A 25,749-nucleotide genomic window follows, 5' to 3' on the forward strand; every position below is an offset into this window, starting at 1 on the left:
AACAAAGCGTAACTAACTAGTAATCCCCATTAGGGTGCTACAGCAACCTAGTGAGTCATGAAAGATTAAGGGGTGGGACAGGAAATTGTAAAATTTCACTTACATTGATCCAAAAACATTGATTAATTACAAATATACCTATCTTCATTTATCTATGCTGCAAATATATAGTAAAAGGCAGAACAATTAAATGTCATTTCATTAACATGGCAAAAGGTACAATAAACTAAGGTTCTGAATGTTCCAAAATAAACTAGAGTTGCAAAAGGCTCTGGATGTTGTGGTGTTATTCTGGTTGATACGCATCGGTAATATTGTGAGGACATGGGGGATAGTGTCTGTGGACTGGCAGACTGGGGTAGAGGTCCAACTTTTTAAGAAGGACCAGAGGGTGTGTTGGAATTAGAGGGGGATAACACCCCTCTAGCTCCTCAATACAGTCAATTAAAGTATTCTGGAGAAGAGGGTCTGTCTGGAAATGGATTGTCAAATTCAGGAGAAGTGTGGTTTTCATTCTGACTGCGGAACACTGGATCAGCTCTACACCATCAAAAGTGTCCTCAAGGATACATAGGAGTTCACCCAACCAGATGTGTTTTGTGGACTTGGAGAAGACGTTCGACTATGTCCCTCAGGGAATAATGTGGAGGGCACTCCGGGCATCATGGGTTACCAGAAGTCCCTGTATGACAGGTGTAATAGTTGCTTTGATGGCTATAAGTCAAATGTTTTCATTGAAAGTGGGACTCCAACAAGGCTGCCCTTTTTCACCACTTCTGTTCGTTATCGTTACGGACAGAATTTCTAGGTGTAGATTAAGTGTTAATGGGGTCTGGTTTTGTGGCGTCAGAACTGCTCATCTGGTTCTCTTTAACAAGCTGTGACTTTCAACTCTCGCTGGAGCACTTCGTAACAGTGTTTTCCTTTGTTTTGCGAGCCAGGACTTGACGTACGAACAACTGCCAGTAGATGTCGCCGCGATCGTCGAAATGCTGAAACGCAAACGTTCCACGCAGCTTTCCATTTGTGCACCTCAGCTCAGTACCATCTGTGTGTGTGTGTGTGTGTTTCTTTCGGCTTGTCCCTTTCGGGGTCGCCACATCTCAGATGAACGCATATATATGTCTGGCACAATTTTTACGCCGGATGCCCTTCCTGACGCAACCCTTCTCAGGGAGTGGAGGCCCCAGTGGGATACGAACCCACAACCCCTGGTTTACCAAACCAGTGCTCTAACCACTGAGCTACGGGGCCTCTTCGGTACCATCTCTGTGTAGCTATGCTTATTTGGTATTTAGTACAGGTGAATTTTCAGCCATGTGGCCCAAAAAAACAACTGCTAAGGAAAGTGGTGAGAAGAAGAAGAGAATGTCGATGGATGCGAAATAATAGAAAAACACGAACAGGGTGTATGAGTGAGTGACTTGGCAAAGAGTTATGACAATTCTAAGTCAATGAATGTCCTTGGTAAAGGTCAAAGAAGAAAAGGAGTCACCACTGGGTTTTAAGTCACTACTTATTCAACCCTTCGGCAGCACACACCAAACACTCTAACACAGGGGTGTTCAATGAGTCAATCACGATCAGTCTTGGATGATTGTGCCAACAAAAAAAAAATCCAATGCAAAAGTATAACATACAGCTATTCAGTTTGTACCATTTTGCAATGTGATTCAATGAGTGAGGGATGACTGGTTTCTTTACGCATGACACGGAACCTTCTCTAACAATGACAGGTCCTCCTCCACACTTTTTTCCTAGTTTACCTTACACCCACCCCAGACCCCCGCTTCCTGCTCTTAAAGACGTACACTCATAATTACAGACGTTACAGTACTTACGCAGCCCATCAATGTGTTTTATAATGACAGTGTCCACAACCGCTGCTTTAGTTCGCGACACAGTCTGGGCAATGTAGAGCAAAGATGAGCTAGACATGCTGCTTATGTTTACTTTCGATATTAATGGAGAAAGTTAATGAAGAAATGTTGTATTATGATGCAATGACTGTCGGAGTATGTGAATAATCGAAAAAAAAAGGGGGTAAACTGGATAAGATTTTCTCTTTTCTGAGTGAGAAAGGAAGCCAAAGTACAAAGTACAGGATGAGATCGTGTGTAATAGAATTCCACGTTGGCACAGCCTGATTCAGGATGAAAGCACAGACAATACAGTGCACAAAAAGCAAATTCTGTATTTTAAATATACTGTAGGAGGCAATATAAAATAAACCTTAAAATGGTTTGGGAGCATCATCATCATCATCATCATCATCATCATCATCACCACCATACCCCCCTCAGTCATCGGTAGCTCGCGAGAGGCTGGCTGCTTGAAAAGTAGATTTTGAGGTGATAAAGTCTGGGCTTTATGCCAGCCCTTTCACCGCTCTTAAAGGGGTACATGCATAATTACAGCTTCTGTATTGTACTGTATGTATGTACGATTCTCAAACAGAATGAATCCATCAAGGTCGACAATGCCAGCCAAGGGCGTGAAAATTATTTTGAAGCTACGGAGCTGAGGAGGAGGTGATGATGATGGAGGAATTAAAGGCACAACAGGTGCAGCAGCATAAGAGGTGCGGAGTGAGAGTTCTCACGAGGAGACAGAGGAGGAGGTTATTCTCTTTTACTGAGATAAAGGAAGTGATCAAAATGTGGGAGAAAGTTTTGGACTTTGTGGTGAAGAAACATCCAGAAAATGTTGCAACAGGTCGTGATTTGGTGCTTTGTAATGACACGTGCCTTACACATTTCTGAAATAGTCGAAAAGAGTGTGTATGTGAGTGTGTGTATTCGGTGTAAAGTAACAAAGATAAATGCTAAGTAGCAAAGTGAAATGATACAAAAGTTCAGCAAAAGTGAATGAAAACCAAACATTGCAATTAAGTTCAGAGATAGAGTGTTAGAGAAAGAAAGTGATAGAGAAGAGACTGAGCAAAAGTGACTGAGAAACCACCTCTTCCACAAACATCTTTCAGCCTCCTACAACCTGCACCTCAGACAGTATCTTCTGTGACCAAAAGTCATCTCATCTCCAAGGTAAGTATACTTTATAAAAGCCGTTCCTTTCTTTCTATTAAGTTTTAATGCAATGCAATACAATACAATATTTGTTCTTCAAAAATACACTTTTCTTGTTTAAAGATGTGGAAAAAAATGGGGGGGGGCATTTTGGGGGTTGGAATGCCAAATTAATGGCATTTAAATCAATTTCAATGGGGAAATCCGCTTTGATTTGAGGTAAGAGCTCAGTCACGAGACGAATTAAACTTGTATCTCAAGGTACCACAAGTGAGGCATAGTGTTAGCTCTGTGACTACACTAACGTAGTGTCTGATTTGTAGGTTTTGTCAAGTTTACCAAGTAGATGACTCTCCAGGCATGATTGACTAATTTACACAGAATCAGAAAAAAAGCAACAGCTACATTAAAAGTATGTTGATTAGTCATGACTAGAAGAGTGGGGATGACATGCTATAGAGGCAACTTATGTGACCCTGTTTACAGATGTACTGTACATCTGTGTAGTGTGCATGCACTCCAAGAATACCAGTTTGAGAGATTGTGTGTCAGACACCCTACACTTACATTGAAAAAAACAATGACAGTAAACGTAACTGTAACAACATTATGACTACTCGCAAATACTTGTTTATGGTACAGCTCAAAAAGCATGGATGTAAACAACATGCCAGACGCTGACAGCTTATCAGGGAACTAAGGGAATATGTAGTCAGAATAAGATGACAAAGTTGTGTGCCTAAAACTCAACATCTGAAACATGAAACATTGTTTATAAGCACCTTCACTGGTTAAATTGTGGGTACTGTAATTTCTTGAAAATGTGTAATTTTTTCCCCCAAAATATTTTCAAAAAGTTAATATAGTGCATTATATTTAGGTATGGATGAAAAAGAAAAAAAATACAAATCACATTGTATAGTCGTATGCAGGTACACAGAGTGGTAAAAAAGGTATACATATAAATTTCGATATATTCGATGTCTCATGTTACACATTTATTACGGTAATCTGCGCCACCAACCTGAACTCTGACCTCCTCAGGCGGGGGGAGGAGCTTTGCATTTAACGATCGTTAGCGTGGCATATATGTTGCTACTGTACCAAACATCAGAAACGACTGCCCGTGAGTTTGTTTTAACTTAAATGAAGACAAAAAATGTCAACAACAAGGGTGAGTTGTGCAGCAGCTTTTAAAAGAAATGTTTCTCCACTCCGGCTGATGACGTGGCCAAACCTGAAGCAAAACAACATGACCTGACCTGACATAGTACAATCGTACGGTCATTAAAAAAAAAAAGGGGATAGCGCACACAATTGAAATGCTTGCTTTTTTTTTTTTTTTTAAAGTGCCCATTACGCTAATTTCTACGTAGTTTGAGCTTTCATTTTGATCGCGACCTGATGCTATGAAGAGCTACTACAAATTGTAGCCTAACGGGGGCAGGAGGGAGTGCTTTAGCACGGTGGACCTTCCCCTCAAAGTGCTGACAATAATGACAAATAATGGGAACCAAGACTCTTTGGATTCAAAAAATGTTTCCTCACAAACATCATGGATGGCATAGAGGATGACAACATGGGATCACTGTTCATCAATCCATTAAGCACCAGAACTAGACCAAAAAGCAATGATGAGTTTGACAGTGCACCGATGGATATTTTTCAGATTGGAGATGAGTCAGATGCTTCTTTTGAAGTCTTGGCCAAGGATGTGTAATGTAATGAATAAACTGCCCAATGCACAATACGTTTTATGCACAAATATTTAATGCAAAAAATGTTTAAGTTAAACAGTGTTTATTTAAGACTGTAATATGTGTTATCAATATTGTTAATAAAATGTTATGCTATCGTTGAGCATTTATTTTAGTTCGTTGACGGACTCTATTCTGACAATTGCAGGGACCAGGACAATTGTGTACTGTGGCCTGTCCTGAGATACAGTGAAGAAAAAAGGTATTTGAACACCCTGCTGTATTGCGAGTTCTGCCACTTAGAAATTATGGAGGGTTGTGAAATTTTCATCATAGGTGCACTGTAAGAGAGAGAATCTAAAAAGAAAAATCCAGAAATAATAAAAAAATCACAATGTATGATTTTTTTAACGATTTGTGTGATATAGCTGCAAATAAGTATTTGAACACCTGAGAAAACCAATGTTAATATTTGGTACAGTAGCCTTTGTTTGTAATGACAGAGATCAAATGTTCCCTGTAGTTGTTCACCAGGTTTGCACACACTGCAGGAGGGATTTTGGCCCACTCCTCCACACAGATCTTGAGATCAGAGTTTCAGCTACCTCCAAAGATTTTCTATTGGGTTTAGGTCTGGAGACTGGCTTGGCCACGCCAGAACCTTAATATGCGTTTTATGGAGCCACTCCTTGGTTTTCCTGGCTGTGTGCTTCGGGTCATTGTCATGTTGAAAGAGCCAGCCACAACCCATCTTCAATGCTTTGACTGAGGAGCGGTTGTTCCCAAAAATCTCACAATACATGGCCGCGGTCATCCTCTCCTTAATACAGTGCACTTATCCTGTCCCATATGCAGAAAAACACCCCCAAATCATGATGCAAGCACCCCCATGCTACACAGTAGGGATGGCGTTCTTGGGGTGGAACTCATCATTCGTCTTCCTCCAAACACGGTTAGTGGGATTATGTAAAAAAAGTTCCATTTTGGTCTCATCTGACAACAAGCTTTCTCCCATGACTCCTCTGTATCATCCAAATGGTCATTGGCAAACTTAAGATGGCCCTTGACATGTGCTGGTTTAAGCAAGGGAACCTTCCGTGCCATGCATGACTTCAAACCATGAAGTCTTAAGTGTATTACCAACAGTCACCTTGGAAACGGTGGTCCCAGCTCTTTTCAGGTCATTGACCACGTCCTCTCATGTAGTCCTGGGCTGATTCCTTACCTTTCTAAGGATCATTGAGACCCCACGAGGTGATATCTTGCATGGGGCTCCACTCCGATTGAGATTGACCGTCATTGTATAGCTTCTTCCATTTTCTATTGAATGCTCCAACAGTGGACCTTTTTTCACCTGCTTGGGAATTTCTCAGTATTCCTTTCCAGCCGTGTGGAGTTGTACAATTTTGTCTCTGGTGACTTTGGACAGCTCTTTTGTCTTGGCCTTGTTACAAGTTTGAGTCTTACTGACTGTACGGGGTGGACAGATGTCTTTATGCAGCTAACGACCTCACAAAAGGTGCATCTGATTCAGGATAATACACAGAGTGGAGGTGGACCTTTTTAAGGCGGATTAACAGGTCTTTGAGGGTCAGAATTCTCGCTGATAGACGTGTTCAAATACTTATTTGCAGCGGTATCACACAAATAAATCGTTAAAAAAAAATCATTGTGATTTCTGGATTTTTCTTTTTAGATAATCTCTCTCACAGTGGACATGCACCTACAATGAAAATTTCAGACCCCTCCATGATTTCTAACTGGGAGAACTTGCAATATAGCAAGGTGTTCAAATACTTATTTTCTTCACTGTATATATTACTGCTGCATCAGTACATGCACAAAGATTATTATTATTATTATTATTATAAATGATTGTTGTACAGGTGATTTTTTTTTTTTTAGAACCAATACAAGTAAAAACAAGTACAAACCTATCAAAATAGAAATACAGATAATTTCCAATATTTTGAGCATATGCATAGCAGCAAATTGGTGGAGCGCATTGTACACTGGTAGAATGGTAGTTTCCTGATTTTTTTAGGTCAACTTTGAGGCTGCGCATTATACTTCAGGACGCATTAAACCCGAAAAATTACGGTATAGTTGAATGTGCCTCAGAACAATTTCTCTGTATTTTGTCCAATTTTTTTCAGTTTTTGCATAACCATATATTTAGATATTACTGGATTAGATTTGGATATTTGTCTTTTAATTTATTTTTCATTCTCCTCCTTTTGTTTCCAGTATAAAATGTGCTATAGAAATAAATGATGAGAAAATTGCCATTCATTTCATGTAATTTTAAGGAAAATACCAGGGGTGTTTTTAGCACTTTTAATGATAAAGATTTATGTACTTGATAAAGATTTCTAGTTCATGTGGCAGGGCATCAGTTTTTTTTTTCCTGGCGCAGCAGAGTGGACCAGTCTAAGAAGCAAACCACATCTCCCTGCGCAGAGAGGGAGAGTGTGTCCCATTTTCTGTAAATTTACAAATGACCATGTTGGTCGTTGCCAAGGATGTCAGTGCATCTGCCATATTGAATGCATCAGTTCTGCCTGTAAACGTCTTGTCCTGCCTGACAGTCTGACGCTGTCTCCACAGTCAGAAAAGCGGGAGTGCACAAAAGCACTCCCAGAGTGTGGCACTTTGAAAACCCGAATGCTCCTTTATTTTAGACCGACAGTATAACTGTAAAGTCAACTTTTTAAACTTTCAATGCAATAATGGGACTACATAATGATCAGAAAATACTAGATAGTAACAAGGATAAAGGAGAATTCAAGGTGGGAGTGGAATTGAATGGAACAAAAAGAATAAAGGGATGAGGGCTGGGTGATGTTGAGCCACCATTTTGGAGTAGCAGTAAATGGCCGGCAGCCATTATTATGCTAAATTAACCTGGGAGTTGCAGGCCGCCACTCAAGATGGAGGAAAGCCTGAAAACAGATAACAGCTAGTTTACCAGCACACACATTCATATAATTTCCCCACCCCCACATTTCCTCTGCCCACACTGAGCTCTGGAGTGGTCAGCAGCATGGCCTTCATTATCATAGGACGCCATTTTCTGCCACAAAGAAAAAAATCCCTCCCCCAATACATATACAAAAACGCCTGTCCCCTCATTGCCTTGCCTGCAACCCACCCCACCCGTACGCTGCCTTCCCTCTCTCTTTGCCAGCGGCCAATGCATTGAAACACATAAACCAACCTCCCCCGGCGTTGACCCTAGCCTGCAGCTTAGGCCCTCCCTCTTCCTCAGGATAAAATGGTCCACAAGGAATGAAAAACAGGAGGAAAGGGGCTGAGACAGAAGGCTGAGAATGAGAGAAAAATGGGGGCAGTCCTGACACATTCCCTTCCACAGGCCCTTAAAGATAAGAGACTCAGAAAATGTGCGGATGGATGCATATTATTACATATACACAACAAATTGATTCATAAAGAGTAGTTTTGAAAATCAGTTTTTTAAAAAAAATTCAATTTCTACTCTATTTTAAAGAGAAATCTGGCAAAAAAAATGCTTATAATCTTTTTAAAAGTGGAGATGATTAGCAATTTTGTCTTTTTTGCAAAAAACAGACAATACACGCGATTTGCTTTCAAGGACCACAAATTGATGTGGCGGGCCAGATTTGGCTCCTGGGCCTTGAGTTTGACGCATGGGTGTTGGGTTAACACTTTTGATCAGACTGACAGATACAGAATACGAGAACAAATCTGACTCGGGAGTTGTCATTTTGTCCTCATCCAATAATTATTTTTTTTTCCTTGACTGACAGGATTCCCTAAAAAAAGAAAACCTGTCAAAACTCTTGGTCTGATTAGAATGGCTACTTCAACCAGAATGCTACAAGAGAGAGAAATTTAGTATGTTGTGTTAGAGAAGGGTGGCATGGTGGGGCGGCTATAAAGCATTGCCCTCACAATTCTGAGGACCAGGGTTCAATCCCGTCTTGGGACTTGGAAAAATTGTGGGTACTCTGAACTGCTGTTTGGTGTATAGGCACAAACAGTTGTCAGGATCCGCACCCCCACTCCCACCCAAAGGCGGAGGGAGGCTAACCTCTCATCCACCAAGGTGAACGACAACGTACAGGCACCGAGCTGAGTATGGTCCTCTATCGGTCCTCTTTAAGTCAGGGATGAGATTCTACCCCAAGTGGAGGAGTTCATGTATCTTGGGGTCTTGTTCATGAGTGAGGGAAAAATGGAACGAGAGATCTACAGGCAGATCGATGCAGTGTCTTCAGCGATGCAGATTTTGTATTGGTCCACTGTGCAGGCACGTGATTTGACTGAATGAAAAAAGACTGCAAAATAGCCGTGGGTCTGGGAGATGCAAGCATGATCAAAAGATTATCAATTTTAACATGCAACATGCAAGTTTTATAAATGGTATTATGAATTAAATATACATCGACCACGAGATCTATAAATAAATGCTATTTTTTTTTCAAAATGTAGATATGATCGTTCATTATTTAGGTGCATACCTTTACCCCAAAAAATTGCAAATTCAAATACAAATTCAACTAAGTAAACTACTAGAAGTGAAACTAAATTTAATTCAGATTTGTGTCATGGCATGCAAGCGTGCTTTCATAGTGTGTATATCGTATCCACTCAAAAAAATTTTAATTCTTGTTTTTGTTAATGATTGGAGAAAAAGAAAGTAAGTGTTTTTCGGCTTGTCCCGTCAGGTGTCGCCACAGCATGACATCACAGATGAACATTGTTTGGCACAGTTTTTACGCTTGATGCCCTGCCTGACGCAACCCTTCTTGGGGAGTGGGGACCCCAATGAGGAACGAACTCCCGCTCCTGGTTTATCAAACCAATGCTCTCACCACTGAGCTATGGGACCCCGTTTTTGTAAATACTTCAAACGCATGAATTTGACAACAATTATTAACGGAATGTTTCGTTATAAGTAAGTAATAAGTAATTGCTTCTTAAGTCTCACCTCGTGTCTGAGCAAACACGCTATGCCCGTGAGCGCGTTCCCTTTGACCACTGTGAGCAACATCAGATGTATGCACAGTGGTCAGATCAGTGTCATCCATTGAAGCTACAAGGCTCATTCAAATATTCAGATGACAGCTTTTACCTTCCCATCATAACATTTTAAAGAACAATTTTGTGTTTTTGCAAATCTATAATGAAAATGTCAACAAACAAACAAAAATACATTGCTAACCAAACCAAGCCAAATATGAACTATAAATTTGAAAGGTCGCTTCCAACTTTGTTTCAATAATTTTTTTTTACCCACAATGATATTCCTGTCTGTTTTGTTGGTGTAAACGGAATTAGTGCTTGCAGAATATCTTCAGCTATGCATGGTGAAAGCTGAATGATGCTCCCAAACATTTTTAAGGTTAATGTTATGTTGCCTCCTATATTTAAAATACAGAATTAGCTTTTTGTGCACTGTATTGTATGTGCTTTCATCCTCGATCAGGCTGAGCCAAGGTGGAATTTTAACACTATACACCATCTCATCCTGTACTTTGGCTTCATACCAGACCTTTTTTTTTTAACTCAAAAAAGAGAAAATCTCTTCCATTTTCATTGTTTTTTTCTTCTATTATTCAGATACCCCGACATTCATTAACGCAACACCACATTTTTTTTTTTACTTTTACCATTATTATCAAGAGTAAACACAAGCAGCACGTCTAACTCTCTTTGCTCTACATTGCCCAGACTGTCTTCCAAACAAAAGCACTGGTGGTGTTTGTAATTATGAGTGTACCGCTTTAAGAGCCTGAGGGGGGCGGAGTCAGGTAAACTAGCGGGACCAAAAAAAAAAAAAAAAAAAGTCAGGCTGTGGTGTACTATTGGATTGGATTTCATGTGCGCTGAGAATGTGCGACAAGTGCGCAGTTAGTTGCATTGGTCTGGATTTTTTTTTTTCATCCATGCAATTTAAAAAGACAATTCTGCCTATAAACGGAAATATCACATGTCTGACTGTGGTAAAGAAGGGAGCTAAGTCGAAAGGCGAAGCTCTCAATTTCCCGGTCGATCTACGTTTCTAACCTCACGATTGGTCACGAGCTGTGGGACATGACCGAAAGAACAAGATCCCGGATACAAGCGGCCGAAATGAGTTTCCTCCATTCGGGCTCTCCCTTAAAGATAGGGTGAGAAACTCTGTCAACTGCAAGGAGCTCAGAGTAGAGCCGCTGCTCCTCCACATTGAGAGTAGCCAAATGAGGTGGGTGGGGATATCAGATTCAGAAGAAGGACATGCTTGAGAAACTATGTCTCTCGGCTGGCCTGGAATTGCGTCTGAATCCCCCCGGAAGAGCTGGTTGAAGTGGCTGGGCATCCCTGCTGAAGCTTCTGCCCTGGCAGCCCAACCTCGGATAAGCGGTAAACGATGGATGGATACATAGGCAATCAGGTTCCACATTTGGCAAAAAACAAGAAAGCACTTCCATCAAAAATGTAAATTGATATATTCTTAGACATAACTATTGTTTGTATTCAGTGGTTGGACTCACCCTAAAACCTCAATCGCTACCCGTATTGACAGTAACGAAAGACTACAGAAACACAATCCAGTCAACTTTCTGGCTAAAATATTAAATCACTTTACACACATTTCTATAATATGGCATTATAAAATATACAATCTAAAAAATAACTGTGTAACTGATCACAACACTTAAAAAAATTTTCCCCACAATGTTAAATATTTTTGTTTTTTGGGCTTGTGCAGAACCAACCCTGAAAAGGGTTATGAGTGGTTAATCTCTCCATATTTAAGATTGAGAAGTTTTAAACAAAATTATTTTGGGATGGAGTAAGAACATTTCAGAAGGGCTAAACCCCCCTTACAAAAGGCGTACCCATGCTACTGGCTTTCACACGGTCTATAAAGTCTGGCTGTTGTTCCTGGCACAGTCCTTGTGCCACAGCCTTATAACCTCAGTGAGAGAATACCAGATTCCAAAAGTACAGTGAAGAGAATAAGTATTTGAACACCCTGCTATACTGCAAGTTCTCCCACTTAGAAATCATGGAGGGGTCTGAAATTTTCATCATAGGTGCTTGTCCAGTGTGTGAGAGAGAATCTAAAAACAAAAATCCAGAAATCACAATGAATGATTTTTTAACAATTTATTTGTGTGATACAGCTGCAAATAAGTATTTGAACACCTGAGATAACCAATGTTAATATTTGGTACAGTAGCCTTAGTTTGCAATTGACCCCTCCGTGGATATTGCGCAATCCGCGTCACTGACCAATCAGAGGCCAGAGATCTGCATAAACCAAAGCACGTTTTTGCTCCTGCCATTTTCTCAGACAACATTGCATGGTCCAGTATAGGTTTTGTTAGCGTTTTATCGCGTATTTGGGTTATTTAACAAAAAATATGGTTAAGAGGTGTAGTCACGGACTTTGTAATAGTGACGACAGGTATCCTGAAAGGCTAGTTGGTGGAGTTCGATTCGTACCCTTTCCAAAACCGAAGACCCAGTACGAAAAATGCCTTCGATGGATCAAACTTTGTGGAAGACCGCATCATCAACTAAATCCATCTAATATCAACCGGAACACATATGTTTGCACGAAGATATGCCCTATATTTGATTTTCAATACATGTCTCGTATAAATGAATTCGAAGTTCTTCGCTAGCATAACACTGCTGTGTGTGAACGATTGACACGTGTATTCTTTGTCGAGCGATATTTAGCGATGATTGGACTGCACAAACGTATTGATTTCTTGCTGGCTCGCGGCCGAAAGTTAACCAGACTGTGTTTGCACGAAGATATGCCCTAAATTTGATTTTTAATACACATCTCGTATAAATGAATGAGACGTTCTCCGCTAGCATAACACTGCTGCGTGTGAATGATTGAATGAAATCAGAAGCATGGCGTCTCTCTCAGTTAAGAATGTATTGTATTTAGAATGTATATCGTTGATTTGAATGAAATCAGAAGCATGGAGTCTGTCTCAGTTCAGAATGTATTGTATTGTATTTGCCAATTTTACTGTTTGTCTTACGTCAGCGCACGTGGCGTGACGTCACTTCAGGAGGCGTGGTTAAGTGCCCTGTACAGAGGGTTCAATTACAGAGGTCAAACGTTTCCTGTAGTTGTTCACCAGGTTCCCACACACTGCAGGAGGGATTTTGGCCTACTCCTCCAGACAGATCTTCTCTTGATCAGACATTTTTAGGTCTGGAAACTGGCTAGCCCACGCCAGAACCTTGATATGCTCCTTGGTTTTCCTGGCTGTGTGCTTCAGGTCATTGTCATGTTGAAAGACCCAGCCACGACCCATCTTCAATGCTCTGAAAGAGGGAAAGATTTTGATCCCCAAAAACTATCAATACATGGCCACGATCATCCTCTCCTTAATACAATGCAGTCGTCCTGTCCTATGTGCAGAAAAACACCCCCAAATCATGATGCAAGGACCTGCTTCACAGTAGGGATGCTGTTCTTGGGATGGAACTCATCATTCGTCTTCCTCCAAACACGGTTCGTGGAATTATGACCAAAAAACTTTCTCCCATGACTCCTGTGTATGATCAAAATGATCATCGGCAAACTTAAGACGGGCCTTGACATATGTTGGTTTAAGCGGTGGAAATGTCCGTGCCATGCATGATTTCAAACCGTGACGTTTTCGTGTATTACCAACAGTCACCTTGGAAACGGTGGTCCCAGCTCTTTTCAAGTCCTGTCGTGTAGTCCTGGGCTGATTCCTTACCTTTCTAAGGATCATTGAGACCCCACGAGGTGATATCTTGCATGTAGCTCCACTCCGATTGAGATTGACCGTCATTGTATAGCTTCTTCCGTTTTCTATTGGTTGCTCCAACAGTGGACCTTTTTTCACCAATCTGCTTGGGAATTTCTCCGTATTCCTTTCCAGCCATGTGGAGTTGTACACTTTTCTCTCTGGTGACTTTGGACAGCTCTTTTGTCTTGGCCTTGTTACAAGTTTGAGTCTTACTGACTGTAAGGGGTGGACAGGTGCCTTTATGCAGCTAACGACCTCACAAAAGGTGCATCTGATTCAGGATAATACACAGAGTGGAGGTGGACTTTTAAAAGGCGGACTAACAGGTCTTTGAGGGTCAGAATTCTAGCTGATACACGTGTTCAAATACTTATTTGCAGCTCTATCACACAAATAAATCGTTTAAAAAAAATCATACACTGTGATTTCTGGATTTTTCTCTCCTTTATCTCTCTCACAGTGGACATGCACCTACGATGAAAATTTGAGATCCTTCCATGATTTCTAAGTGGGAGAACTTACAATATATCAGGGTACTTATTTTCTTCACTGTATGTGTGGGCTCACTCATTTTCGCCAATTTAAATATGGATACATTGGCTAGGGTCTACTCCCATTTTCCACCGGATGAGTGTTAAAATCGGAATATGTCGATTTGTTATGCCTTGTACTAGTCCAAAATATTGGTCTAATAAATTAATCAAATTTGATTACATGTATGACGGGACGGCGGAACAGCTGTAAAGTGTTGGTCTCACAGTTCTCAGGTCCAGGGTTCAATCCTCGATCTATTTACCTTATATTGCAAAATAAAATTACACCAATATCATTGTTTGGCTCATTACAACCTGTCACCACTTTCTTAGTTCCATCTCTTTAATCTGCCAACTTTTAGGTAAGCAAATGTGCCAACGTTCCTATGATCTGTTCCATGCTTTAAACAACATGCGCACCACTTATGCATCCCCCTGCTTGTAAAATATGTTTAACAATACTAATATTTTGCCTATTGGCTGTAAAAATAGTTATTATACAATGAACCACGACAAGAAAAGGGAAATCTGATAATGTTTTAATCTTTTTCATCATCTGTCAAGACAAGATCAGATTAACTAAGGATTTAAATGTCTGAGTGTTAAACTGAAATATAGATTATGAATCAAATGCATCTGTTGTTCTAAAATGAACTTCTTGGGATGCTTCACAAGGAAAATGAGAGTCAAAGAATGTCCATTGATTATGGGACAAACTTTTCCTGTCCTTCGGCTTACACATTTCCGAATATCCAATGTTCGGTGATGCTGTTCTTACCTGGACTTCTTGGGCATCTTGGCCTTGGGTGCAGAGTTCTTGACTTTCTTCTCCTTGGGTTCTTTGGGAGTCTTGGGAGTCTTGGGTGTTTTTGGCATCTTAGGGGTCTTGAGGTCTTTGGCCTCAATGCCCTCTGCCTTATCCTTTGGTTTCTTTTTCCGTTTTTTCTTGTCCTCAACAGGTGGGAAATTTCCATCTCCAATTACTGTGCCAGTACCCTGCTCACACCCTGTAAAAGGAAATTCTAACTTGACATGTTCCTCTCTACCTTTTGTCATGCACTTCTTTCCTTCCTGTCCTCCATCTTCTAGTTTTGTTTTCTTTTTCTTCTTCTTTTTTGGCTTAGTCTCCTGGCCACTGGGCTGCTCTGTGCAGACAGGTTGACTAGCATCACCAGTGCCACCAGTCAGTCCATCAGGAACCATCAGTGAGGCATCGCCTGATGGGTCCAACTGGGAATGCTGAAAGGCCAAGAAAAAAAAAAAAAAAAAAGAGAATCAATGCCAAGCAAGTCCCATAAGTGAACATAAAACTATTGTTTTCCTAAAATAAAAAGGACACACAGAACCTCAGATACAACATGCCACGATACAATGCATGTAACTTAACACACGCGTAACACCAGAAAAAGCAAATCAATTTGATGAAACAGGATACCAGCATGCCATTAGCCTAGTATCAATGCATCCATCCATTTTCCGTGCCACTTATCCTCATGAGGGTCGCAGGAGTGCCGGAGCCTATCCCAGCTGTCATCAGGCAGGAGGCAGGATACACCCTGAACTGGTTGCTAGCCAATTGCAGGGCACATGAAGACAGACAACAGTCACACTCACAATCACACCTAGGGGGAATTTAGAATTTCCAAATAATGCCTGTTTTTAGGATGTGTGAGGAAACCGTAGAGCCGGATAAAACCCATGCAGGGACGGGAAGAATATGCAAACTCCACACAGGAAGGTCCGGGATTTGAACCCTGGTCCTCAGAACTGTGAGCCCAACGCTGTGTCACCGTGACGCCTCAGCCAAGTATCTAAACATTAAAAAAATGTTTTGGTTCACTTTTTTGTTGTAACAATGCTTCATGCTGGTTGTCAAAGTATTTACCATTGGAAAGACTATATATTTCATAGTATGACATTTATGATAAATGCACAAACTGCTGTTCTGGTTGGACAGACCACTTGTTCTATGGCTTTGAGAGTCAACAATGTAGTTGTCAAGTATCATATTGATGGAATACTTGGGGTTCAAATTAACATACCAGTAGCATAAAATCCAATTAAATTTGATCAATTCTTTGGTGGAACAATGCTTTGTGTATTTGTGGGATGAGCACCAGCACTAACCTGTGGGTTGCACATATGAAAAATTTGCCAAATCTTTTGAAAAATGCCAAACACCTTGGTTTGTTTCTGCAAATGACTATTACTGAAGCTTTAAAATTAGCTTTTGTAACCCTTTCAAGACTGACATACCCTAAATTTATTTATTTATTTCATTTAATTTATTGCCCAAGCTACCCCCCATGAGCATAGTGTTTCGCAAGGTTTGGAGTAAGTCCTAGTATCATTTCAAAACTGAAGGTCAAGTTCCATACAATGGGGATGTTAGGAAAACTCCATATCGCCACAGTCTTGGACCAAATTCTATTCTCCAAGATGACGCTTTCCCCCACAGAGTGGGGATGATCAGCGACAATTCCAGAATTTGGGTGTAAAGTGAATGGAAGCGGTTGCCAGGAGTCCTGAACTAACCCCCATTGAACACTTGCGGGATCATTTTGGATATGCTGTTTGTGCCAGAGAGACTTCCTTAGAAACGTGGGACCATTTAAAAGGGAAATATGATTTGGTTTCCAACATTATATTTATTGCCAAGAAACATTTTTACAATAATCTTCCTAGCACAAATTTCATTACTTTTTGTGTGAAATGTATTTGAACATACAGTGGTACCTCTACTTAGGAAAGTCTCTGAGAAGGAAACATTAAGGTTACAAAGCCTTTCCGGAATATTTTTGTCTCTAGTTATGAAAGAAATTCAGGATAGGAAAGGAAAAAAATGGTGCTAAATTCCACAGAGCATCAACATCCTGTACTGTATCTTGGTTTGAAACCGGTGTGGTAGAGCTGTTCTCCATTTGGCTGGCGCCGGAGAATCTTCCTGGCATCACATGATGCACTTCCGGTCTCTTGGTTTGTGTGGCTAGTTCGAGCTGCTAACCCAGTTGGCAAGTACGTTGCATCGTCCTGGGATCACATCTCTCCAAGGGCTCGAAGGGACGCAAATTATTTATTAATTTATTTTTGGTGGTGGTGGTGGTGGTGGGGGGGTGGTGGCCAATCTTTATTTATGACGCACTTCCTGTCTATTCTTCATCGAATCCATTGTTATACGCTAGTGCACACTCGCACTGTACAATTTGTGGATTTATTCAACTTTTTTTCACTGTGGGCCCCAAGAAATTAATGGCCTGTGCCAATGAGGAGACGATGACAGTTGTTTTGCCCATCAAAGAAAACAAAAAATCATTGAGAAATATGAAAGAAGACGTGCGTGACTTTAGCATACTGCTGCTGTTCCTCCTCCACGTACATTTGAGAGGTTCAAAGTAGAGGTTGAACCTGAAGTTGAGGAAATTGTTTCGCTGGGAAAGGCTGAGGACATCGACAAATTGGTTCAGGAGCACCACAAAGATCTTTCAACGAAGAATCAAAAGGCTGTAGGCGATGCAACACGACAATGCAGGAGCAGTTTGTGGCGGAGAGGAAGATGCATCCTGTATTCCGTCAAACAGAATAAAAAAAGTGAAATTCCGTGACATTTACGAATTTATTCAAAAGAATCATCTGGAAAATCTTGTCGGGTGATCTCTCACTTCGATGACTATTTGCCTTGCACATTTCCGCATGATTATTAAAAGCAGTCAAAGGCAAACATCCTTGGATTGGTACTTCAGGAAACATTGAAAGTTAATGTTTGCTAAAAATTCATAGTTTGTGGAATTTAGTAATTTTATTGGAATTGAGTTGCGTTTATGCCTCCGCCTCTCATGACGCCATGATCCCTTTTTTCCCCCCTTGCCACACACTCAATGCCAAAGGTAAATAAACAGCATTGTTTGTTATTCTTTACATCATGTAGACTTTGAATGCTTATTTTTGGTCAGGGGGCTTGGAACAGATTAGGCTATTTACATGTAAAATCAGTTTCTACTTACATAAATTTCACGTCACGAAACAACTTCCAGAACGGATTAATTTCGTAAATCAAGGCTTAACTGTACATCCAAAATATCCTATCAGAAGATTTGACAACTTGAGTATGTTGACCCTCACATAAAAAAATGGTCATTTGACAGTGAGGCACCAGAACATTAATTACTGTATTTAATGTTCTCCTAAATGTTGTCATATGGACCGATTTGTGTTGGTAGATGTCTGCTAGTAGTACTAGTAATAATACTAGTTATACCAAACTGGAACTCAATTTTTTCCTGCAGTGTGGTTGTTGAACTAGCTAGTACAGAAGTGATCTGTCTATCCAGTCACATGGAATTATATCGTGCTGCTTACTCGCAAGCACTATATTACCCCCCTTATTTCAGCACCAACATTCTAACCTTTAGTAAACAATCTGGTTGACACTTTTTTTTTTAAAAACCTGCAATTTCAATTCTATTTCCTTTGCACAACACGTTCTCCTTATTGGTCCAATATATGCTTTCTGCAAAAGGAAACTGGTTACCAGCTGTTGAGAGCTATTCCAGATGTCTCTCTATCACTTTCTCTTCCAGTGCTCCCTCCTCGTTTCTCTCTTCCTCCAGCTGCTCAGGGTCCCAGTAGCAGATGGGGAAATCAGGCATCATGACACGAATAAATTATCTCCACACTTCAAAAAGTCAGTGAGGAAGACTGTATGTATGCCATTCCAGCAGGAGAGATTATGCCTGTGGTGTATGTATGTATCTATATGTGTATATAAGAGTAAGAGAGAGAGTTTTTTTTTTTTTTTAATGTTCCATGTGATAGGGTGTACGCCACCTCTAGCCTGAAGATAGCTGGGTTAGGCCAACGACCCTACGAAAGGATAAGCGGAACAACAAAATTGATGGATTATCTTTCCTTCTGCTTGTCCTGTTAGGTGTCACGACAGTGTGTGATCGTTTTCCCATGTAAGCCTCTCTACAGCATCCTCCTCTCTAACACCAACTGCTCTTATGTCTTTCCTCACTACAATGGCAAGCTATTTGGTCTTCCTCTAGCTCTCTCGCCTGGTAGCTCCATCCTCAATAGAGCTCACACATGTGATGTCACAGTTTGCACAGCGCTACATTGACGGTCAAACCTAGCTGCTCTTCACTGCGGGAGCCGTTGAACCAGAGCACATTTTTCAAATTGCCCGAGACCTGTTGGTTGTCACAACATATGGGACAGATATTCAAAGAGATCATTCCATGGAATATCACCTGAAAAGACCAGAAAATATCGATGGATTTTGGCAATTAAACATGATGGATGGTGCCCGACCAAAATACACACAGCTGTGTAGCGATCGCTTCATTTCAGGTAGGAATTATTCTTCTCAATCTCAAATTACCAAGAAGTATTTATAATCCCAAATTGGCTCATTTGAGAACAATGTGTATTTAAAAAAAGAAAATAAACCATCTGTCGCACCAGTGATGTTAACGTGTGGCCGCAATCAGTTCTGTGTATTTTCCGTAGAGACGACTCGGTCCATTTTTCCCCCGCCAATCATAGTTAATGAATGAGAGTTTGTGTAAAACCAGGAGTCATTTATTGAAATATTGGTATTTGCATTGAAAACTAGCTGAAAAGATTGATGGATTCTGGCAAAGGTTAACGTGTGGCCGAATACGCTGCTGCCTTCATGAGCCATCTCCCCGTCACGTCAGACTTATTCCTGATTGAAAACAGTTCCAGCAACAAAGTATTTGTATGTGTCCAGACTTTTATACGCTTTCAAACTTTTCTGTGTAAATCTTGACTTACTCAGATACATGTGTGTATCCAGTTGTCCAAGACAAGTGGAAGCGAATTAACAGTCCAATTCCTTATCGGCGAAAACATCGACTTCGGCATTAAATATGGATCCTCCATGTCAAGTGTCTCTCATTTTTCCACGTACCTTCGTTTATTATCACCTTCTAATTGTTTTATGGTATCACACAAAACTCTGGGTGTCGTGCTATAAGACATATTTTCGTTTTGTCTCAACAGAATGAACTTGCAACAATGCTTTTTTTTGACCGGCAATCTGGCGAGTCACATTATTTTATGACGTAGATGCAAAAGCTCTATATCCTCTATACCCCAGTACACAACTGGCACCAGTCAACACATTTCCATCTCCATCTTTAATCACCCTAACCTGCTACACATCCTTCCTATATCTATGCTGTCTGGGCAACTTGTATAGATCTTTTTCTCCTTCTTTTGTGCAGAAACCTGGCAACATATAATCATATATATCATTTGGCCTTTGCCACATCTAATTTGCTCTATGGTGCATCTCAATGTATTCCTTTCTTCTCTCCTTGGTCCGCTCAGTTTCCCACTTGTTTGCTAACCTCGGTCCTTGTATGATTTCCTATACTTTTAAGTTCTTGCACCAATCTCCTCTCATTTCCTGCCAGAAGATACACCAAGTACTCTCCTACCTGTCTCTCTGATCACCTTGGCTGTACTATTCCAGTCTTCTGGAAGCACCATCTGTACACGAAGAGTCTGTCTCAGTTCTTCCCGAAAAGCAGCATAAGACACTTCTTTTCTTAACTTCCACTCAAAAAGTGTTCACTAAAGCCATTTCCATCCTTTTGTCAAAGTCTACCACCATTTCTCCCTCCAAGTTTCTTCCGTGGATGACTAAATGACTCAGTATGTATATGTATATCTCAGTAAATGACGCCTCCTACCTTTTGGACATAGCTGCTCATCACGTTACACAATTTAAAGTTTCAGCTTCCTCGCCCAATCAGATACTCTTTTCACCTCGAATACATTCTTAGCACTCTACTCTTCCCATTTACAACAACAACTTTCTTTCGGCTTTTCCCGTTAAGGGTCACGACAGCGTGTCATCTCAGATGAATGCTCATATTTGTTTGGCTCAGTTTTTACGCCGGATGCTCTCCCTGATTCAACCCCTCTTTGGGGAGTGGAGGACCCAGTGAGAAACGAACTCATGACCCCTGGTTTTCCAAACCAATGCTCTAAGCACTGAGCTATAGGGCCTCCACTCTTCCCATTTACACCAAGGTAAAATAATCTCAATCATGTCCCTAAACTTCGAGACTGACTGCATTTCCACATGGTCTCCTGAAGACAAACTATATCAAGCTTTCTCCTAATCATGTCAACCAACGTCCGAGCTTTTCCTGTTACAATGCCAACACATTCAAAGTCCCCACATTCAATTCTAGACTCTGGGCTTTCCTCTTCTCTTTCTTCCCAAGAATCCGCTTTGAACTACAGTTCATGCTGATGTGATTAGCCTGATCAGAAGTGCCCGATAATTAGCATTATGTGCTGATCGGCTTCAATCTTATAATTTGCCTTTCAAATCAATGACTGCATCTGTGGTACTCTTTCGAGGGAAGAAACTATACTGTTACTCACAAGTATTCACTTCGTCCTGAGTGGAGTCTCTACTACTCTTTCCAATAACTTCAGTGTAGCTAATCAATTTTATTTTTCCGTACAGTGTGCCTTTGCCCAACCACGCTTCACCATTACCAGCCTCGCATATTCGTGGATTTCCCTCTTAAAGTTCTTTTCCCCATTATGTACTGTATTTTCACGACAATAAGGTGCTCTTAGAAGACTTAAATTCTCTTCTCAATAAATGGGGCACCTTATGTGCACAGTGAGTTCCAAAATCTGCACATTTTGTCCTGTGACTAGTCCAACGAAGTACAAGTGACACACTAGATACATTGTTAGCACACATGCTAACATGGTCTAGCATTAGAGATGAAAGTGGACTTTCGTGAAAAGTCCTGAAAATACAAATGCGAGTATTAGGGGGATCCGGGGCATGCTTTTTGGAAAAAATTGATGGCTGAGGTGCATTTTGGAAATATCTGTGGACAAATTTCACACAAAAATTGAAAGTCAAATTTCTAAGTCCTGACCAAAAAAAAAAAAAAAAAAAAAAAGGGGGCAGAAGTTCCCCAAGGGCCAAGCCCAGATTTTTTTTGCCCCTCATTCCCCTATCACTAGATAGCAAAAAATCACATTTGTCATCATAATATGCTTAAAATATGCCATCTTATCTCAAGACAAATGAATTCAGTGAACTATTCAGTAAAAAGACATTTGAAATAGTCCTTTTCCCCACATTATACATATTATAGTATAGTTATAGAATATACACAAAAATATATCCTAGAATTTCTACACCGTACAGCAAAACATGTTAAAGAAGTTGATTGGTAGTAATTATTATTAACGTTTAAGTCTCAAACTTCTTACGTCGCGTTGATGCACTCGACCACATTGCTCACTATGTTATAGATATAGTAATACTAATAGTATAATGAGTTGCCTTTAATATTTTTATATACATACACAGTATATACACACAGTCAGTCACATTTGGAAAATGTACAGGTGTGGTCAGTCATGCTCGCAGATAAAGATGCGGGTGTGATTAGGGATGGCCTTAAAATAATTTACTGGATTAATATAATATAACTGTAAATTAAAAATAAAATAAGCAAATATATCACAAAATTTAAAATTTTTCATCAATAAAAATTCTTGATCTGAGAAACTTTATCTCAAGAAAAGTTAAATGCAGTGGCCTGTCAAGGAATAAACACGAACGGTCTATACTAGCAATGTGTTGAAGGTGCTGAAAGTTTAGTTCAACATAATCTGCGTTCGTGGCAACTAGCTAGGGATATATTGTAACAAAAATTCCTGTCGCCAATCGTGGTGTGTTGTTGTGGGGAGCACCGCGGGACTGCTGTAAATAGGAGGCTGGCTTGCTAGAACGCGCCTTTATGTGCATGCGCTCAAGGTATTGGCCACACTTCAATCAAGCGACGAGGTGGATGATAGTCTGTTTTTTTTTTTTTTTTTAACGCCGTCACACTGCCTCGCGATCGACGCAATGAGCACCCCTGGTGTAACTGAATTTCCTCTGACATGGCTCATGATGTTGATGACTTTCGACGTAAATGCGCTTGCATGACGTGAAGCAGTTGTGAAGATGCGCTTTCGTACATGCTCCGTACATACATGCTCAGTCCGGTTAACTTGCATTTTCTGATTCCGGGTGAATACCGGTTGTTTTGGAGGAGGCATGTTTAGTTAACGTTTATGAAATAAACACAAAAATTAATGTCAAGACCAAACAAAATAAGCGACATCCTGAGAGAATGCAAGGGGAGGGGCGTTACTGTTACTAGTGTTAGTGCCTCAACATGGCTACGCTCGTGAAAGCAAAACAACGAACTCAAATGCATGTTCGTCCAATGTTGTCAACTAATATCTGGATTAATTTTAGGCAATTTTTCCTCAAATTTCCAGAGCAATTTTCATGAAAATTAAAAAAAATCAGGGATTCCGGGAAAATCCGGAGGACTTTCATCACTGTAGCATGCAAGCAATGTAAGCTACCATTTTGTGGTGCACACGAGACTGTGAGAAACATTGCAATTTTACATTTGTAAGCAGAAGCTTATACTGCCCCACAAACTACCAGTGCACGCAAGTCATTACTCAAGATGTTCACACTCACGCTGTCACATCGAAACTAAAATTAACCACAGCAAATAGAATAACATAACTAGCAAATAATAAAACATATAACAACTGAAGAAATAATTGACAAAACATGCACTTTAAACTATTTTACATGCTCCCAGCATGCTGAGAAGGGGCAAACCAAAGTGAATAAATAATTGACACAAAACATGCAATTTAAACGCTATTTACATTCTCCTGGAATGCTGGGAGCGCCAGAGAGAGTGGTGGGAGCATACAAAGTGTTTAAAGTGCACATTCTGTCAATTATTTCTTCAGTCATTGTTTGTTTTATTAGTTGTGAATTATACTTTTCTGTTGTTCACAACAGGCATGAGTCAACATGTCCATCTCTATCCTTATCACCCTAACCCGTGGGACATCATTCGAGATATACATACATACATACACACACATATACATATACATATATATATATATATATATATATATATTATATATATATATATATACATATACATATATATATATATTATATATATATATACATATATACATATACATATACATATATATATATACATATACATATATATATATACATATACATATATATATATATATAGATATATATATATATATTATATATATATATACATATACATAGTCCACTTATATCAGTCAAATACTCATGCACAGATGTGTCACACCAGGGCACTGCAAGGTCACACATCATGCTAAACACTGCACAAAAACACCTGCCGACACACATAAATAGAGTCACCTGGACAAAATGGAGGCGAGTGGGTTAAGCAACGAAAAAATTTAAGACGAGGACTAAGATGTTTGTTTTCAACACTGCTACAATGCTTTGTGTTAAAAAAGAAAAAAAAACATTTCAAAATAGGTTGTGACAATCGTACTATTTGGATTCATTTCATTAAAAATCATCTTGAAAAACAAATTAATCTCCCACACAACTAGGAGAATCTTAACACAAATATGGGTATTAGGGTCAACTTTCACTGAGGCAAAGTGGCAAGATTGTGAGGAGAAAGAAGAGGGGTCAATTGAGGGAGGGACAGCATCTCGATCAGCTTTTTAGTCTTAAGAAGCTGTTACCTTACCGTGGTGGAGGGTTTTTTATGTCCCAATGATCCTAGGAGCTAAGTTTTCTGGGGCTTCATACCCCTAGTAGTCAGGTCCAAGGTGAGAGAACAGAGAAAGAATGGCAAAAATACCCCATGACTACAAATATAAATGGATTAAAGTGTCTCTTGCCTAGATGTGGGTAACAGGGATGCACCTCTGGCGCCAGGCCTCAAGGTGGGACTCGAATGTGAGTGACTCGTGGCCTTGGTTGCACCCACGGGGTCTGGCCTGGCACAGTCCGAAAAGGTAACGTGGTCCCTTGACATAGACTCACTACCTGTGGGAAGGGGCATAAGGGTCGGGTGCAGCGTGAGCTGGGCAGTGGCCAAAGTCAGGGACCTCGGTGAGTCGATCCCTGGCTATAGTAGCCGTCACTAGGGACATGAAAGTTCACCTCTTTGGTAGGGAAGGACCCCGAGCTGGTGTGTGAGGTCAAGAATTACCAATTAGATACAGTCAGGCTCACTACCACACTGCTTGTGCTCCGGTACCAGTCCTATTGAGAAGTGTTGGACTCTCTTCCACTCTGGAGTTGCCCACAGTGAGAGAGAGGGAGCAGGTGTGGGTATACCTATTTGCAGACTGTATGTCTGTTGTCGTACTACAGCGACTCCAGCTACCGGAGACAAATTACTCGTGTTTTTTACATCCTTGCCAAAATAAAGATGATTCTGATTTGGATGTGCTAGCCCCGACAGTGAGGGAAGATGCTCCTCCGACTTGGCAGGCACAACATATTGTGAGGGTCTTCTGGGAAAGTCTGGCAGAATCCCTTGTTAGAAGGAGTTTCGACTCCCATCTAGGACAAAACTTTGCTCATGTTCCGAGGAAGCCAGGGGACATAGAGTCTGAGTGGACCATATTCCATGCCTCCATTGCTGAGGTGGCTGACTGGAGCTGTGACCGTAAGGTGGTCTGTGCCTGTTGTGGCGGCAATCCCTGAACCTGTTAGAGGACACCAAATGTGAAGGATGCAGTCAAGCTGAAGAAGGAATTCTATCATGCCTTTTGGCCTGTGGGACTCCTGAGACAACTGATGGGTAATGGC

At 40.5% G+C, this 25,749-nt stretch overlaps 1 protein-coding gene across 3 annotated transcripts in view; it reads right to left on the reverse strand.

Moving 5' to 3' along the window:
- Window positions 1-25,749, reverse strand: part of chd7 (chromodomain helicase DNA binding protein 7) — a 131,418-nt gene that overhangs the window by 53,334 nt on the left and 52,335 nt on the right. For all 3 annotated transcript variants that reach the window (XM_061839886.1, XM_061839884.1, XM_061839885.1), the window contains exon 4: window positions 14,812-15,272. In XM_061839886.1, coding sequence (XP_061695870.1) covers window positions 14,812-15,272 — 461 coding nt within the window. The remainder of the gene's footprint in view (window positions 1-14,811; window positions 15,273-25,749) is intronic.

Source organism: Syngnathoides biaculeatus, chromosome 13 (assembly GCF_019802595.1).
Source record: "Syngnathoides biaculeatus isolate LvHL_M chromosome 13, ASM1980259v1, whole genome shotgun sequence".
In the NCBI taxonomy this organism is placed as follows: Eukaryota; Metazoa; Chordata; class Actinopteri; order Syngnathiformes; family Syngnathidae; genus Syngnathoides; species Syngnathoides biaculeatus.